Source organism: Camelina sativa, chromosome 5, assembly GCF_000633955.1.
Source record: "Camelina sativa cultivar DH55 chromosome 5, Cs, whole genome shotgun sequence".
NCBI classification, from domain to species: Eukaryota; Viridiplantae; Streptophyta; class Magnoliopsida; order Brassicales; family Brassicaceae; genus Camelina; species Camelina sativa.
In genome coordinates, this window is record NC_025689.1 from 3259652 (window position 1) to 3274912 (window position 15261).

At 33.7% G+C, this 15261-nt stretch overlaps 3 protein-coding genes and 1 pseudogene across 3 annotated transcripts; all 4 read right to left on the minus strand.

Moving 5' to 3' along the window:
• On the minus strand, positions 1349 to 2812 carry LOC104785216 (protein MIZU-KUSSEI 1). The gene has a single exon (XM_010510391.2). It carries the CDS (start codon positions 2579 to 2581, stop codon positions 1682 to 1684), a length of 900 nt encoding a protein of 299 aa, XP_010508693.1. The 5' UTR covers positions 2582 to 2812; the 3' UTR covers positions 1349 to 1681.
• LOC104788826 lies at positions 4724 to 5632 on the minus strand. The gene is made up of 4 exons (XM_010514605.1): positions 5612 to 5632; positions 5409 to 5488; positions 5169 to 5310; positions 4724 to 4918 (listed from the first exon to the last, which is right to left on the minus strand). Exons 1-4 carry the CDS (start codon positions 5630 to 5632, stop codon positions 4724 to 4726), a joined length of 438 nt encoding a protein of 145 aa, XP_010512907.1.
• LOC109132806 lies at positions 9567 to 12254 on the minus strand (annotated as a pseudogene).
• LOC104785217 (EGF domain-specific O-linked N-acetylglucosamine transferase) lies at positions 12346 to 14393 on the minus strand. Its single transcript, XM_010510392.2, has 3 exons — positions 14044 to 14393; positions 13874 to 13951; positions 12346 to 13721 (listed from the first exon to the last, which is right to left on the minus strand). The coding sequence occupies exons 1-3, from the start codon at positions 14225 to 14227 to the stop codon at positions 12508 to 12510; spliced, it is 1476 nt and encodes a 491-aa protein (XP_010508694.1). The 5' UTR covers positions 14228 to 14393; the 3' UTR covers positions 12346 to 12507.

The following is a 15261-nucleotide window of genomic DNA, read 5'->3' on the forward strand; positions in this document are numbered from 1 at the left end:
AGTTTTTGTCTCTATATGATCTTCTCTATTTATCTAGCTATGATACGTATAGTTTATATGTCTTCGTATTCTAAATAATCTTCTTCTTTTTTTGTGTCATACGTTATCTGAATAATCAACTATGCATGCTTATGTATACGTAGCCCCTTGCCCACTAATATTATCGATTTTGTAATAAATAAGTTTTTAAGATTTAGAGGGAATTATTAGAATTAGCTATTTTAGCTGATTCAAGGGAAAGCTAATTCTGATTTATATAACAGATCATCATTTACAATCTAAAAATAAGAGATCCATTACAAATTTTTATCATTTTTGTAAACCAACAAAAAAGTACCAATATACTGTTATGCGGTTGAACCAACCCGGTTAAAAGAACGATGTTACACTGTTGAATCTTGGATAGATAAAAAGTATTTGTGTTTGTGATACGCTGCAATTAATATGTCAAACTTAAAAGAGAATGATCAAAAGTTTGGAAATCCATGATTAACAGAAGAAACAAAGATTAATCACAAATAAACTAACTTAGCTTGTGTAGTCTTAACTTTTTGAATAATTCACTTTTACCGCAACAAAAATACACACAAAATAAGGAAACTGATAGACTCACAAATTAACCTTGAGATGCATGAAAAAGGTGTGGTCCAAAAATGCAGGGAAAGATCCTAAAAGGGAATTTTTGGCTTTGCGGCTTTGATGAGTTTTTTCAGACTATGTCCACTAAAAGGCAAGGCATGTGGGTTTTACGCTCTTTCCCACCCACTTTTTTTTTTTCTCACGATCATCCACCCCTGCATTTTCCATTTCTTTACATTTTTCCTCATCTTTTAAAATTTAATCAGAGTTTCATTTGTTAGGGGTTTTCAATCTTTCTTTTATTACTTCCACTTAGATCAAAGATCAAAGTATTGCCAAAAATGGTAATTATAACTTCTTAAGTAAATTAATCAATTTAGCATATATTTCGTCTCACCTGTATTATTATCTAGTATATATATTTCTACACATCAAATTCCTTCTGCATCTGATATTTTCTCTTAAGAACTATTCATATATACTCGATTCATTAAATGTTAAATATATACTTAACTATGTATAGATTATAATTATTATGCTACAAGTGTAACTCGTTAATTTGATTTGATGAGATCATATGCTAAGGCTCTATAAGCTAAAATATAAACGGTGTTTGGTTATGAATTGATTGTTACAACTCAAAAGCAGTCCCACTTTCTAGATAATTTATTGTTTAGATGTTAAACAAGATTGCTCCACGCGTTACACTACACGTAAAAGCGAATTCGACTTGCGCAAATTAAATACTAAAAGTTTATAGTAAAGACAATAGGAATCTTAAATTGGCATTAATCATGACGGACCATGTGGGGATCTTCATGCCTTGCATATAAGCAACCACAAACTTATAATCACATCCTTATAATACAAAAAAAAAAAAAAAGTACCACATATCATATAAAACAATTAGAAGAAGAAAAAAACTATGATACCCTCCTAGGCCCTCTCTCTTCCTTGTATATAGTTTTGTATCACTATCGATTACATATATTTCATGACACAACATTGCATTCATTCACTATATTATAATACGTCACTTAAGACATTTTCAAATTTTTTAAAAAGTCAATAAATTATTTTTTAAGAAGACATTTTCGTATTATTATATTCTAAGAAGAAAAATACTGAGTTCTGGACCTCCGTTTTTGTCCGGGTTCATCATGTAGAACGCCTCCGAGTCACGGCTCCCCACGACTCTTTCAAACCTGCCTCTCATATACAGCAACTCCCCAAGATCCGTTCCACTTCCAACACCGGACACGTCATCTATACTCTTTGGCGTGGGAATCACTCCTGCTCCAACTGTAACCCTAGAGACCGTGTTCAGCACGCGCCAATCCGAATCAGTACACGCGCCACCACGGGACACGGCGTATCCACACTTCCTCCCGTTGCAATACATCGTCCATTTGGGTTCTTGGAAAAGCTTTGTCCCCGGTCTATGACGCTTCTCGCACTCCAGAGCGATCCTGACGAGTCCGGACGACATCTCTTTGACGAGAGTTGCCGTTGACATGGCTAGGTCAAGAAGCAAGACCGGGTCGGACCTCGGATCGTATTGGACGGAAAACGTGACGTGGCCTCTTCTATGTCCATACAGAGTCCCGGTGACTCTTCTCCCGAGAGAAGAGGATCCACCGGTGACGAGTGAGATGAGTTGGTTAGAAACCCCGGAAGAAGAAGACGGCGGAGAAGGAAGAGAAAGGAATTTGCATGCGGGAATGTTGATGACGTTGATGAGAGAACGCAAGAACGAAGAAAGCTTCAACTGGAGTTTCCCGATATTCCTAGAGGATGACGAGGATGAAGAAGAGGAAAGGGAGACGGAGGAGCATCTCCGGCAAGGGACGAGGAAGAGTTCGTGTTCAGGGATGGTTGGTATCAAAGAGGAAGAGGACGGTGAACGTCCGTGTGAACCACGCGCCGGAGAAGTTGCGGGATTGATCTTTCTTGTGTCGCAGCTGAAGCTTCTCTGAAGAGCGAGTTCTTGGTACTGCACCATTCTTATGTCTCGATAAATCGATCCACTTATTAGAAGTTAAGAGGGATGTTATATTTTGGTAAATGTGTCGAGATATTTGAGGAAGGAGTAAGGAAGAAAGCGGCCGACCAAAGTGATGATGAGTGTTCAAAGAGGTGTGGCCGATTTCTGTGTGTATTTATACACATTTTACATGAATATTTTTTAAAAAGCATATAGATGTGCGATTATGTTATTTATTGCCTATCATTGAGAGGTCCCAATAAAATTAAATATGTATTGTTAGTTTAACGTACATTATAATTAGAGAACATAGAGTTAGTTTGACAATATCAGTACTAGTAATAAAAGTATATTACTACTTGTTTTTACCAATACACATCGATAGGCATGTGTATCGAAATTATCTCTTTTTCTAATGTGTTATAGACTTATAGCTTGTTTTATAAAGTACACGATTTGTAGTTGTTGACAAATAACAAATATACGATATGTAAATGTTTAGGTTTTTTCTTTTGTTTAAGTAAATATGATACGACGACTACGACTATGTCTTCTTTGTCTTAAAAATTGTTTACTTTCATTATCATCAAAACCTCGCCTCCATCCTCTTATCTCAACCGTCCATTAGGGAAGGTCCACGATGGACCCGGCTAACGACAAATTGTAAATTTTGATTTTATTTTTTGGAATTTTATTTTACGTTGACGCTCTCTTTTTTTTTTTTTTTGCTGGCATTTTAATATGTTGACATTCGGATTTGGCAAGGGACAACGCAACTGGAGTCGTTGAACATTCGTTGGCTTTGAACGGTGTGTCGTAGAGATTTCCATATTGTCCCGGTTAGTCTGTACGTATAGTGACGTGGTTCATAAATGCAAGAAAGCGATTGTTGCCTAAAGTAATTGGGATAACATTGTTTATTAACAATATCACTTCTTTATGGTAATGGTAAACTAACACCACAAAGAAACACATGTGTCAACAGTTTAGACAAGTAATGACATTAGCAAATGTTAGGCAACATGCATGTGTCTAATGTTACCGATATGCATAATCCATGCAGCTTAAAGTTGTTTTTCTGCAGATTAAATTTAAACTGTATATAACATAATATAATATAATGTAGTTAAGTTAATTAAGTGCGCGCGTGATTATACTTTGATAGTATATGTTTGTGGATGGAAATGAAAGCTAGAGATATGTGCGTATAGAGACACCTAACTTACCCCTCGTATCACAAGCTAGTTATTTCAAATATATTATAGTATACCTTGAATAAATTAATAACGTTTTTTTGTAATTTTCTGTGTTTAATTTCTCAAATGAAAATTTGAACTCTCGTAAAAGAATATGAACTGATAAATTCGTGTTATGGGGATACGTTTCAAATAAACAGACAACATACATATCCATGATTACTAAAAATTGGACAGTGCTACTACTATGGAATCTATGTTTATCAATAAGAATAATAAAAGAATATCGAGACAAAGAAGGCATCATACATTAAAAGTGTATGTGTCCAATTGTTAAGCAACCACAGAGTTCTTAGAACAATAATATATGTTCGTAAAACTATATGTACGCATGTTTCGTTGTTGGTTTTTTTTTTTATAGAAGCATGTTTGTTTTGTTTATACGTTTAAAGATTAAGTGCCAGTCCACAAAGTACCCACAAATACGCACGTATCACCATAACCATCCTAAGCTACAAGTATATTATGGTTGAGGCAGATTAGAAAAAATATAAAATTGTAAAGAGAGATTAACTACGATAATATCTGGACGGTTCCAAACATGAGAATGTATCGTTCCTCGTTCATGATGTAAGATGTTGTTTACCTAACTGTACGTAACAAACCGCAAACTATCTCATGACACATGTGGTTCCTTTGATCGACTCCTTTGACACGTCGTTTAATTTTACTTCTACGTTGATAAGTTTTTGAACCTATTTCATTTGAGATGGAAGAAAATAAACGTAAAGTAGAAAGTCTAATGATAAAAGACTTTTAAAACCTGAATTTTATCTATCTACGAATACTAGTGTATCTATCATTGTTTATTGTATTTTTTGGAGTAACGAATTCCTCTGCTAGAAGCACGCAACGTGTTGTGCCAAAGAAGCCATTTAAAGTACTCCACCATCACTTTTGCTCATTATCTAGGAATCGAATTAAGGTAGGTCTCTGGCATGCTCTTGCGGTGATAACAATTATGGATCCTTCTGAGCTTCCTTGAAACGAGAAGAAGTCTAAATTGCAAGGAAGTGTCAGCACCCTTGTCATTGTCCAATGAACATCTCTCGGGCTCAGCTAACCTAGAGACTGATTCCTTGTTGGTGTGGAAAGGGTTGGTTACAGCAGGAAAGGGTTGGTTACACCAATAAACCTTGAAAAAACCAACTGAAGGATCCAAAAACACTCGACTCTAGCAGACCAATCTCTTCTCCAGCAAGCTCTTCCGTTGATAGCGATTGTGGAATTTTCTGAGCTTTCTTGAAACGAGAAGAAGTCTAAATTGCAAGGGAGTTTTCATCATCTTTTTCATTGTCCGGTAAATATCTCTCGGGTTCAGCAGCAGCAGCTAGACTCGAGATTGATCCCTTGTTACGCTGCCTTTCAGTTTGCTCCCTTATTGGTCTCATCATTTGGTCGTCCAAAGCGAACAAAGCAAACATTATCCGAGAGTAAAGTGAGTACAGGTCGGAGGATGTCAAACCCTCGAGCTCTCTACCGTTCAATCTCCTGTGAGGATATATGGAAAACAAAAAAATTGAAAAAAGCTGACACTTTTGCAAAGCAAGAAGAGGGAGTCAGTCTGCTGAAGAGTTAAATATTCTTACTCGTGAGAAAGCCACAATCTCTGGTACTCGCTCTGCAATGATTCAGAGTTTCGTCTCTCGAATTTCATCTTCCTTTTCAGCTGTAAGAAGAACATGAGAGAATCTTAAAATGTACAAGCTGCGTCCATTATTTGTTGGGCTGCATTTTAAGGGCCTACCTTATTTAGAACCCTCTTAAATCCGGTTTACACCTTGACACATACATTACACCAAGTTTCACTCATACATGTTACCAAAAAAAAGCATGAGTGAATTCTCGAACCTAGAAAAAATCTGCTTATGTGAAAATTTGGAAGCAAGATGAGAGAGAGAGGTCTTTTCTTCTCCAACGTTGCAGCGTTTTAGTATAATTAATTTGAACTCTAGTATCCTCAAACTAGATGAGATTCACCTTCAATGTCAAACGCACTTTTCTTTACCCACCCACTAGTTTATAGAGATGTGACTGCGAATGAGACACATTGATGTTACCTATCTTTCCCTTTTTTCTTTTTTGTTGTCTATATTGATTAATTTTGGTATTTTTAGAATATTTTTCCAAAACTGCTCTTCTTGGATGTTTTTTTGTTTAACCATCGATTCAAGATTAGACCAAATGTTTTGACTTTGGTCAATATTAGACCAAATGGTTTACTTTGGTCAAACTGTAATGACATTATGGATTCAGAATATTAACTTAGGGGGAGGTATTGGTTTAGGATTTAGAAAGAGTTTTAATGACTTTGTGTTTTTAAAAATCTTGCTGATTTTTTAAATCATAGAAAATTAGAAAGTAAAAATGAAGGATTCTATAAGAGATTGTTTAGGAAGTTATTTTAAATCTTGCTGATTTGTGTTTCCTAATCTTGTAAAATATTTCATAAAATCTTTCAAAATCTTTCTATTTGATGAAAGAGTTTTCATGACTTTTGTTATGAAGGAAATGTTATAAAATCCTAAACCAATAACACAAAATTTGAATTCATTAACAATCCATGATTCTTTTGTTTTAATTGAATAACATAAAACTTTTAATGACTTTATAAGACTCTTAATCCAATAACACTAGATTTATCAAGATTTTAGATAACTTTTTACAAATCCACAACCAATAACACCAAATTTTTAAAGAGTTTTAAAAAGTCTTGATTGAATAACAACATATTTTACATAACTTTTAAAATCATTCAAATTCTTTCTAAATCCTAAACCAATAGCCCCCCCCTTAATTCTCGTGACATTATGGATTCAGAATATTAACTTAATTCTCGTGACATTATGGATTCAGAATATTAAATTATTCTCGCAAACCAAAGTGCAAACATGTCATTCATATCATTGTACATGGGTCTTGTATAGCATTCCAAATTGAAATTAATATAACAAAATATAATTATATATTTTTAAAGGAGTTTAGTAATTTATTAAATTAATTAATTATTTAATAGTTAATATTACATAAATATTCTTTTAAATAAATATCCTTTAAAACTTGTACAAAATTATAAAAAAAAAATTTAATTATGGTTTTATAGCTTTCTTAGTTCCTTCGATTGTTTTTCTACTGCCCAAAAAATAAAAAGCTCAGGTTTTAGATACATGTTGTTGTTGTTGTTCTCACATGCTTCTCTCTCTCCCTGGTCAGATCGTTGCTGCAATGGATAAGAGATTTAGGTCAGTCTACAACAAAATGGAAAACAAGGCTGAGTCTATGGTCTTTGAATGCAATGCTATGGGGGTAGCCTTGATTGCCTACTCACCAGTGGATGGGAGATTGGCGACATATGTTCATCCAAGGTAAGATTTTGTTTATCCAAAAATTAAAGCTTGGATTTTTTTTTTCACCACACTCCTAAAAATCCATCTCTCTGTTTTGTGTAGTCTTGAAATGGTTATGGGACATCTTCATTATGAACCAAAAGACCTTGTTATTACTGCCCATGAGAGATTCACTCAGGCCTTGGATGCTCTCCTTGTTGATGTTGCTGAGTTAGAAATTGAAGAGTTAGAGAGATTGTCTGCTCGTCTCAACGACACCCTCGCCTTGGTGACGCTGGAGCGGCAGACTCAATTGACTCCACACGAGAGATTTACTCAGGCCCTCAACGCTCTGTATGGTGATTTGGCACAGCTAAGCACTGAAGAATTGAGGATTTTGCATGATCGTCTCGTCAGTCTCCTCGCCAAAGTGGTGGAGATCGCTAGAATTTAAACATATTTTCCTTGTACAGTTGAATCTATAAGTGACATGTTACAAATATCTGTTATGATATATTGGCGAATGAGACACATTGATGTTACTTATCTTTCNTTTTTTTTTTTTTTTTTTTTTGTAGTCTATATTGATTAATTTTGGTATTTTTCGAATATTTTTTAAAACCTGCTCTTCTTGGGTGTTTGTTTTGTTGAACCATCGATTCAAGATTAGACCAAATGTTTTGACTTTGGTCAAGACTATACCAAATGTTTTACTTTGTTCAAACTGTAATAATGACATTAAGGATTCAAAATATTAAATTATTCTTATATGCAAACCAAAATGCAAACATGTCATTCATATCATTGAAATTAATATAACAAAATATATTTATATACTTTTAAAAAAGTTTATTAACTTATTGAATAAATTGCTTATTTAATAGTTAATATTACATAAATATCTTTCAAAACTTGTACAGAAATTATAATTTTTTTCCTTAATTATGGTTTTATAGATTTCTTAGTTCCTTCAATAGTTTTTCTACTATCTAACAAATGCAAGAAAATTTACCTATTATTTATTATATTATTTAGATTCATTATGAAAATAAATATCATTCAAGATGATTAATCGAAAACTAAAGATGCTTTTCCGAGATAATTGATGAAGTCATATATAAAAATCATATGAAAAATGATTCAATTATACCAGTATAAGTGAGACCAAAACCTAACTTATATATATTTACAATTCAAAATAATTTGGTATATATATATATATGTTAATTAACTATATATTGATAAATGATATATGATTAGAATAATATTAATAAGTTAATAGAAATTGAAAAACAGTTACATAATAATTTCATATGAATTATTTATCCTAAAATAATTAAAAAATAAAAGCAAAATAGAAAATATGCGACATATCTTAATGATGACAAGTAGAATTGAAAATAAAACTATACATTTTGATGTTTATAATATAGGAATAATATATATGTAGTATTAATATCCCAAAAAAAAAATTAAGAACAATTTAGATGATAGAAAAGTTAAATATTCTATCATATTTTAAAACTAAAAATATCACATATATATATATATCATACATATATATATCATACACACAAGTTGAACGTTTTATAAACATAATAGCATATACTACACACATGTTGAACTCTTACATAAAGTATATACGAATTAAAAAAATGCAATAATTTAATATTATATCTCTTATTGTTTATTATATTTTAATTGTCATTAATCATTCATTAGAATGCTATAAATACTATGGAGGTGAAAAAATAACATAAACACAAATAAATAATTGTAATTAATTAAAATTTAGTATCTTAAGATTTGAATATGATTATAAATATGAGAGTTATAATATATTTGATAGAATATGTAAGTTAATAAAAATATGTGAGGAAATTTATAAAAATAAATTTATTGTGAATATAAAAATTCGAAGTTATTATTAATATAAATATATGACAGGAACTTCAAATTAATCAAATTGTAATTTTAAATATACATTTTGTTCTCTCTTACAAAAAAATATGTATTCAACTATTTATGTATACATATTTACAAATTCTATATACTAAAATATATTTTAATTTATTATAATTAGAGTGAAATTACAAGACAAATTAATAATAATATTATGTGAATTGTTTCTATTAAAGTAAAGAAATAAAACAGAAATTATTGTTGGAAATTATGATGAAAAAGTAAAGAAAAATTGAACAACTTATAATAACTTTGTTTTTTTTTTACACATGCTAACTCTTTAGGTGATGGTGTCAAGTTCTAGAAGAAAGTTTTGAAATAAATTCTATATTAAAATATACTTTAATTTATTATAATTAGAATGAAATTACAAAATAAAATAATAATCATATTATGTGAATTATTTCTATTAAAGTGAAGAAAAAAACAGAAAATTATTATTAGAAATGATGATGAAAAAGTAAAAAAAAAAATTGAACATCTTATAATATATTTTACAGATAATAACTTGTTATATAAGATTGTTCCATTCTTGATCATCTTTGATGCTCAAAGATGCTCAGTCAGACCTCGAAGTCCTTGGTGTAGCTGATCTAGAAGTAAGTAATGCTCAATGAGTGTCATACCTGTCAGCTCTCTACCATTCATTCTCCTGTGAGGAGGATTCAAAGAAACCCAATAAGAACCAAAGTTTTAAAAAACATTATTATTATTATTATGCAGAGCAATAAGAGTGTAAAATGTCATTACTCCTTCAACAGCCATAATCTCTCGAATTCGCTGTGCATGGATTCAGCTTTTCGTCTCTCGTATTCTATCTGACTTCGAGACTGCAATAACAGAAGCAATGAGAGGTAAAAAAAGAAGAGACATGACCGCAAGTGAATATACATATATAGGTACCAGTGGTGATGGTGCTTCTTGTTTCTCTTGTCTCTCTCCAGATCTGTTATATATACCCAGAACAAGTCAGGCTTTACTTTTGCACAATTGGTCCAATAAATAAAACAAGAAAGACAATGTTTTTCTGCACCAACTTGGAACCTAAGTGATCTCTAACGAGAGGATCGGATTCAGCAATAAAACAACTGACATATCTACTTTTTTTACCCCAAGTACTGATTCAACAAAACAAACCTAAACCCTTTGGACAAACCCAACCAATAAAAAAATCCTTTTTAGCAACAACAAGATTACCTGCAAGGAACCAAAACCCTTCTCCTCCTACCTTCATTCTCATCCCCTGCTTCCTTCTGCAAAAAAATGAAAGAAGAATACTGCAAGATCAAACATGGTGGTAAGAAGAAAACAAAGCAGACACAGTATCAGATTTGCCTTCTTCAACATCAATTCAAAACTTCACAAACAAATCTTGTTTTGTTGGGTAATGTATTGTTTAAAATCTTTACCTGTTGGCGCAGCCTTTCTGCCTATTCCAGCTATATTTTGTCCTGTAATAAATTTAAACAAGATGTTTAAACTACATTTTCATTAATAGGAGAAAGAAGTCGTCTCATCAGTGTCCTGCCTATAAATTTGTGTATTAAACAACCTTCACAATGTCCATGACTCGGTTTAGATGGTCTCTAACAGCTCCTAGAAACTCAAACCGTCAAGATCCTTACCAGTCATTCTCCTAGGAATACAAACCACAGCTCATATGAACAGCAGTGGAAAGAAAGAAATAGACAAACTTGAGAATAAGAAACGGGAAAATGTTAAATGAGTTATATACATATACCTGGTCAAAAGCCTTAATCTCTTGAGTTCGCTCTCCATAGACTAGGCAAGTGGTGTAAGAACCAACCAAAACAGAGAGAAAGCTAAAAAAGTTCATGACTTGAAAAGAGTTGCGGATATTTTGTGTACATACCAGTGCTTCATGTTCTTGTAAGTGTGGCCTTTGTTCGTCTCTGGAAAGAGAAGAAGTCAGAGTTTAAGGTTAAACGGTTGGTTTTGTGAATACAAAGCATAGTACTTACTTATGTTGAAGAGTACAGTCATGAACCAACAGATCAAAACTTAGAACCTTGAGCTAGAGGATCTCTATAGCAATAGCTAACCAATAATAAAAAGAAACTGGAGAATCAGATTTTGCGATGGCTAGGGTTCCATATCAAATAACCTAAGAGCTAGTTCAACAATTAACTAAACCCTAGAAAACAGAACACTTGTTCGTTGTACTGTGAAGAAGATATACCTGCGGGTGGTGGATACTCGGCAGAAATCGCAGAGCACTCTCGCCTTCCTCGGCAACTCTTTTGGCCTCCTCTTCAGCTTCACCTTCATCTTAACCCCTCTCTCTGTAATCGGATCAAACTAAACCCAAAAACCCCAAAAGAAAAGTGTTTTTTATAGGAAAAAGGCTGAGATAAAGACGGCGATTGAGTTTATTAATTAAATATATTATTATCCTTTTGTGCTTAAAAGTTTCCTAATATATATAATTAATTAAGAAGAAATCGATTTATTATCTTAATGACTAAACGCTAAAAATTCAGAGAAAACAAATTATGTAAACTAGACGCAGGATTATATTGAATTATATTTTTTTTACTACAGAGAGAAATAGGTTCAAATCAGATTATTACAAGAGCTCAAGCTCAGAATCCACTAACTAACTAGTTTTAAAAAGCAGTAAAACAGATCACATCTGCTCATGTTCCTGTCGCGCTGCAATCACTCTAGTCAGATAATTCTGAAGATTCTGAAGCGCGCTATCCCAGGCAACCAATTCTTCATCACTCATTTGCCTGAGATTTGCATTCACTGCAGCCATACTCTCAAGAAGCCTTTCCACAGCTGTCGTTGCCTCGTTCCCAGATGCAACCATCCTACCAAACAAAAAATATTAAAAAAATTCACAGCCCTAAAAAGGTTTAAAAAACGAAAAATAGATCAATTTTCTAGGGTTTGAAATCGAAATTTTTATCTTGTTACCTCCTTGGCACGCACATCCTCTCAGTTGTTTGGATTGAAATCGGAAACTAAAGGGTTCAGACAGTGTGAGAGAGACGGAGGAGCTCTAAACGAGAGAGTGGAGTATTTTTTTTTGTTCATCGTTACTGGGCCACTCGGCCTCTCTATCTTGGGCTTCAGATTTTGCGATGGCTAGAGTTCCATAAATAACCTAAAACATTAGAAAACAGAACACTTGTTCGTCAAAATTGTATTCATAAATTTCCCTCTGCAAATACTGTATTTTGATAGTCACTATTTTATTTATCTAGGTAAAAAAAAAAACAAAGCGTACAGAATCTATTATTTCGGAGCTTCAAATATATTGATTTATTTACCGTATTATCTTAACGAAAAAATGAATTTAATTGTCATTCAAAACTTTACAAAAAATCAAAATGTAACACTTCCTTATGTTTCTTCTTCTCTATAATATCTCTCTCTATGTAACAAGTAAACGAGGAACTTCATCTCTAAATCTCCTTCTGATTGTGAAATCGTAGGAACGAGTTAACGTTTCTCTAAATCTTCTCAAGTCAAGCTTCACGTTCTGTCCTTGTAGATATATTTTCTTAGTATATTCCCATCCTTTATCGTTGAGACTATCCGGATCTCGGATAATAGGATCATCTTTACCATATTCTTCATATAAAGAGCTCTCTCTCGGCGCAATCTTGTAACCAATGTACTTCAATCCTAGCTTCTTCGCCGGTTCTCCATAGTATGTCTCTGCCGCCCAATCCGTCCCTAACGGGATGATCTGAATGAAGACTGTTTTCGGTTTCAAGAATAGGAAATGAGTCATTGCTGCTCCATGTACACCGATCATTACATCGCTCGTGTTCATCGAACGATAAATCTTAGCCATTTCCGTTGTTTTTTGTGGTCTTAGAACCTCGACGTTGAAACCGATTTCTTCTGCTAGCTCCACGAGAAGTTTCTCGTTAAGTATCGCCCTCGATGATCCGTTTCTTGATAGAATCACCAGTTTCGGCTTGTTCTTGAAATCGAGTGCGGTCACGTTGGACTCTGTTTCCTCCTGGACCAAGCTTTGGATACGATGAGTGTAACCACGATCCAAAACGTTTCTGAAGTCAACAATGGTTTGATTCCCATTGACCAGTGAAGAATTCACAGTTAACTCGTCGTGAATACGCAATCCAACGGTAGCTTCTTTGAAACAATGTGTTCTCGCATCTCCATTGAAATCAACCAGTGGATAATACGAGAGCTGCGAAACGATGTCTCCATACTTCATCTCCCACCAATCATGATACTCAACGATCACAAACACAACTTTTTTCTTGTAGTGCTGCGAAGTTATAAACAAAGGGATGATCCCGTCGTTAAACTCGTGGTATACGTTTCCCGTGTATCCACCAGTGGAGAAGAACACAGCAGGAACATCGTGGTACACATCGCATACACTATCTGAAGATTTGTTCGAATCTTTGGTGATGAGGTTGAGTTCTTGCACTGTGTCCATCACACTAGTTTCCCATTTTCTCGTGTAAGGTTTGATCTTTTCCGGTTTTGTGTTGTCCTTGGTGGAGGCGGTGAAGAGGAAGACTGATGAAGAAGCAGAGTTTGTTCGGACATCACCTTTCATAACACATATATCAGATCTCAAACCGGTTCTGTCACAACAAATGGTTCCTGCGTACAAAAAGAAGAATCAATAAGTTTTACACAAACTCTGTTTCTAATATAAAGATGAAGAGATCAAAACTCTGTTTTGTTTTTTAGGGTTTGGTAAAAGAATGAATTAGGATAAGATATTTGAAAAAGAAACAAAAAAAAGGACTAACCATTGGAGATTTCTGAGCACAAAGGGGTACTGAATGGCTCGTTAGAACTAAGACCTTCGATTTCTCTGCGAAACGAATCTGGAGAGAGTAAAAACAGAGAGATAAGTAATAAATCAAATAAAAAATTCAAGAAAAGTTGAGGTTGTGTGCGAGAGAGATATAGTAAGTACCTAGGAGGGAGAGAGTGGAGAAGCCGAAGAGGTAATAAGGAGACAAGACGAAACAGCAAGAGAGGAGAGAAAAAACGAGAAGACAACGAAACTTTTGTTTAGCTCTCTTGGAGTAGCAGCAACTGCTTCCACCACTTTCCTCTTTTCTTCCATGGTGGATGATTAATCTCTGGTACTGCACCATCTTCTATGTTGATGAAGGGTCTTGTCTGATCGATCTTGGTGATTGTGGGTTACGTTTCAAGCACAAGAACAGAGATTAGTTTTTCACTTTTCTTGGGGACGAAGCAGAGAGAGAGAGGGAAAGATAAGATGGGTGACTCTGAGGATACAGAGAGACTTTTTAATACACACGCATATATACATACAGACTATATTGAACCGATGATGAAAGCTCAATTAGATTCCATTTTTTTATTATATTTGGGGTTTAGTGGACTTTCCTTTCGTTTCGGGTAAGAACACGGAAACAACAGAGAGGAGACGGCTGTCAACTCAAGGGTTTTGGTCAAAGTTAAAGCGAGTTTAACTAGAAAACGGCGTAGCATTTGGTTTCGTGGGCCTAGAACGGCGTGAAGTTTTTAAAAAAGGTTCATATGTTCTCTTTTTTGGTGGTGCATGTGCATGACGCAGAACAACCGCTTTGACAACGAATTTCGCATAATATGATTATGACTTATGAGCAAGCAATTCGCTTTGCTCTACACCAATTTACCAAATGCAACGAATTATGTAAATTTATCAATTATATTAGTCATAAATATTGCAACATTATTAAAATGAATATTTAACTTGGATTACAACGAGATCGAAGTTCCAAAGATTTACACAAAATTCAGACGATAGATTAATTGTTAGATTTGGATTTCTCTTCTTCTGCTCCGATTTTTAGCTTTACTGTCAGAAACTGTCGGATAATTTTTTTTTCAATGGTGGGTTGGAAATATAACGACTTTGTTATCTTATATTTTGATTGATAACACTGCCAATGGTGGAATCTTGAATTACATCCGAGTGAAATAAAATAAAGAAGTGTGTATAACTTTTAGAACTACAATTTATCATCTTTACAACGACTATTTGATAAATTTTGTTTATTCTTCCCGCGTTGGCACATGACCGCCACCATTATTGAGCCGACCCCAACTATATGAGGACCAAATAATTAGTTTGGTAAAATTGTCTAGATTAATAAAAAAACAAGGATACATATATAAT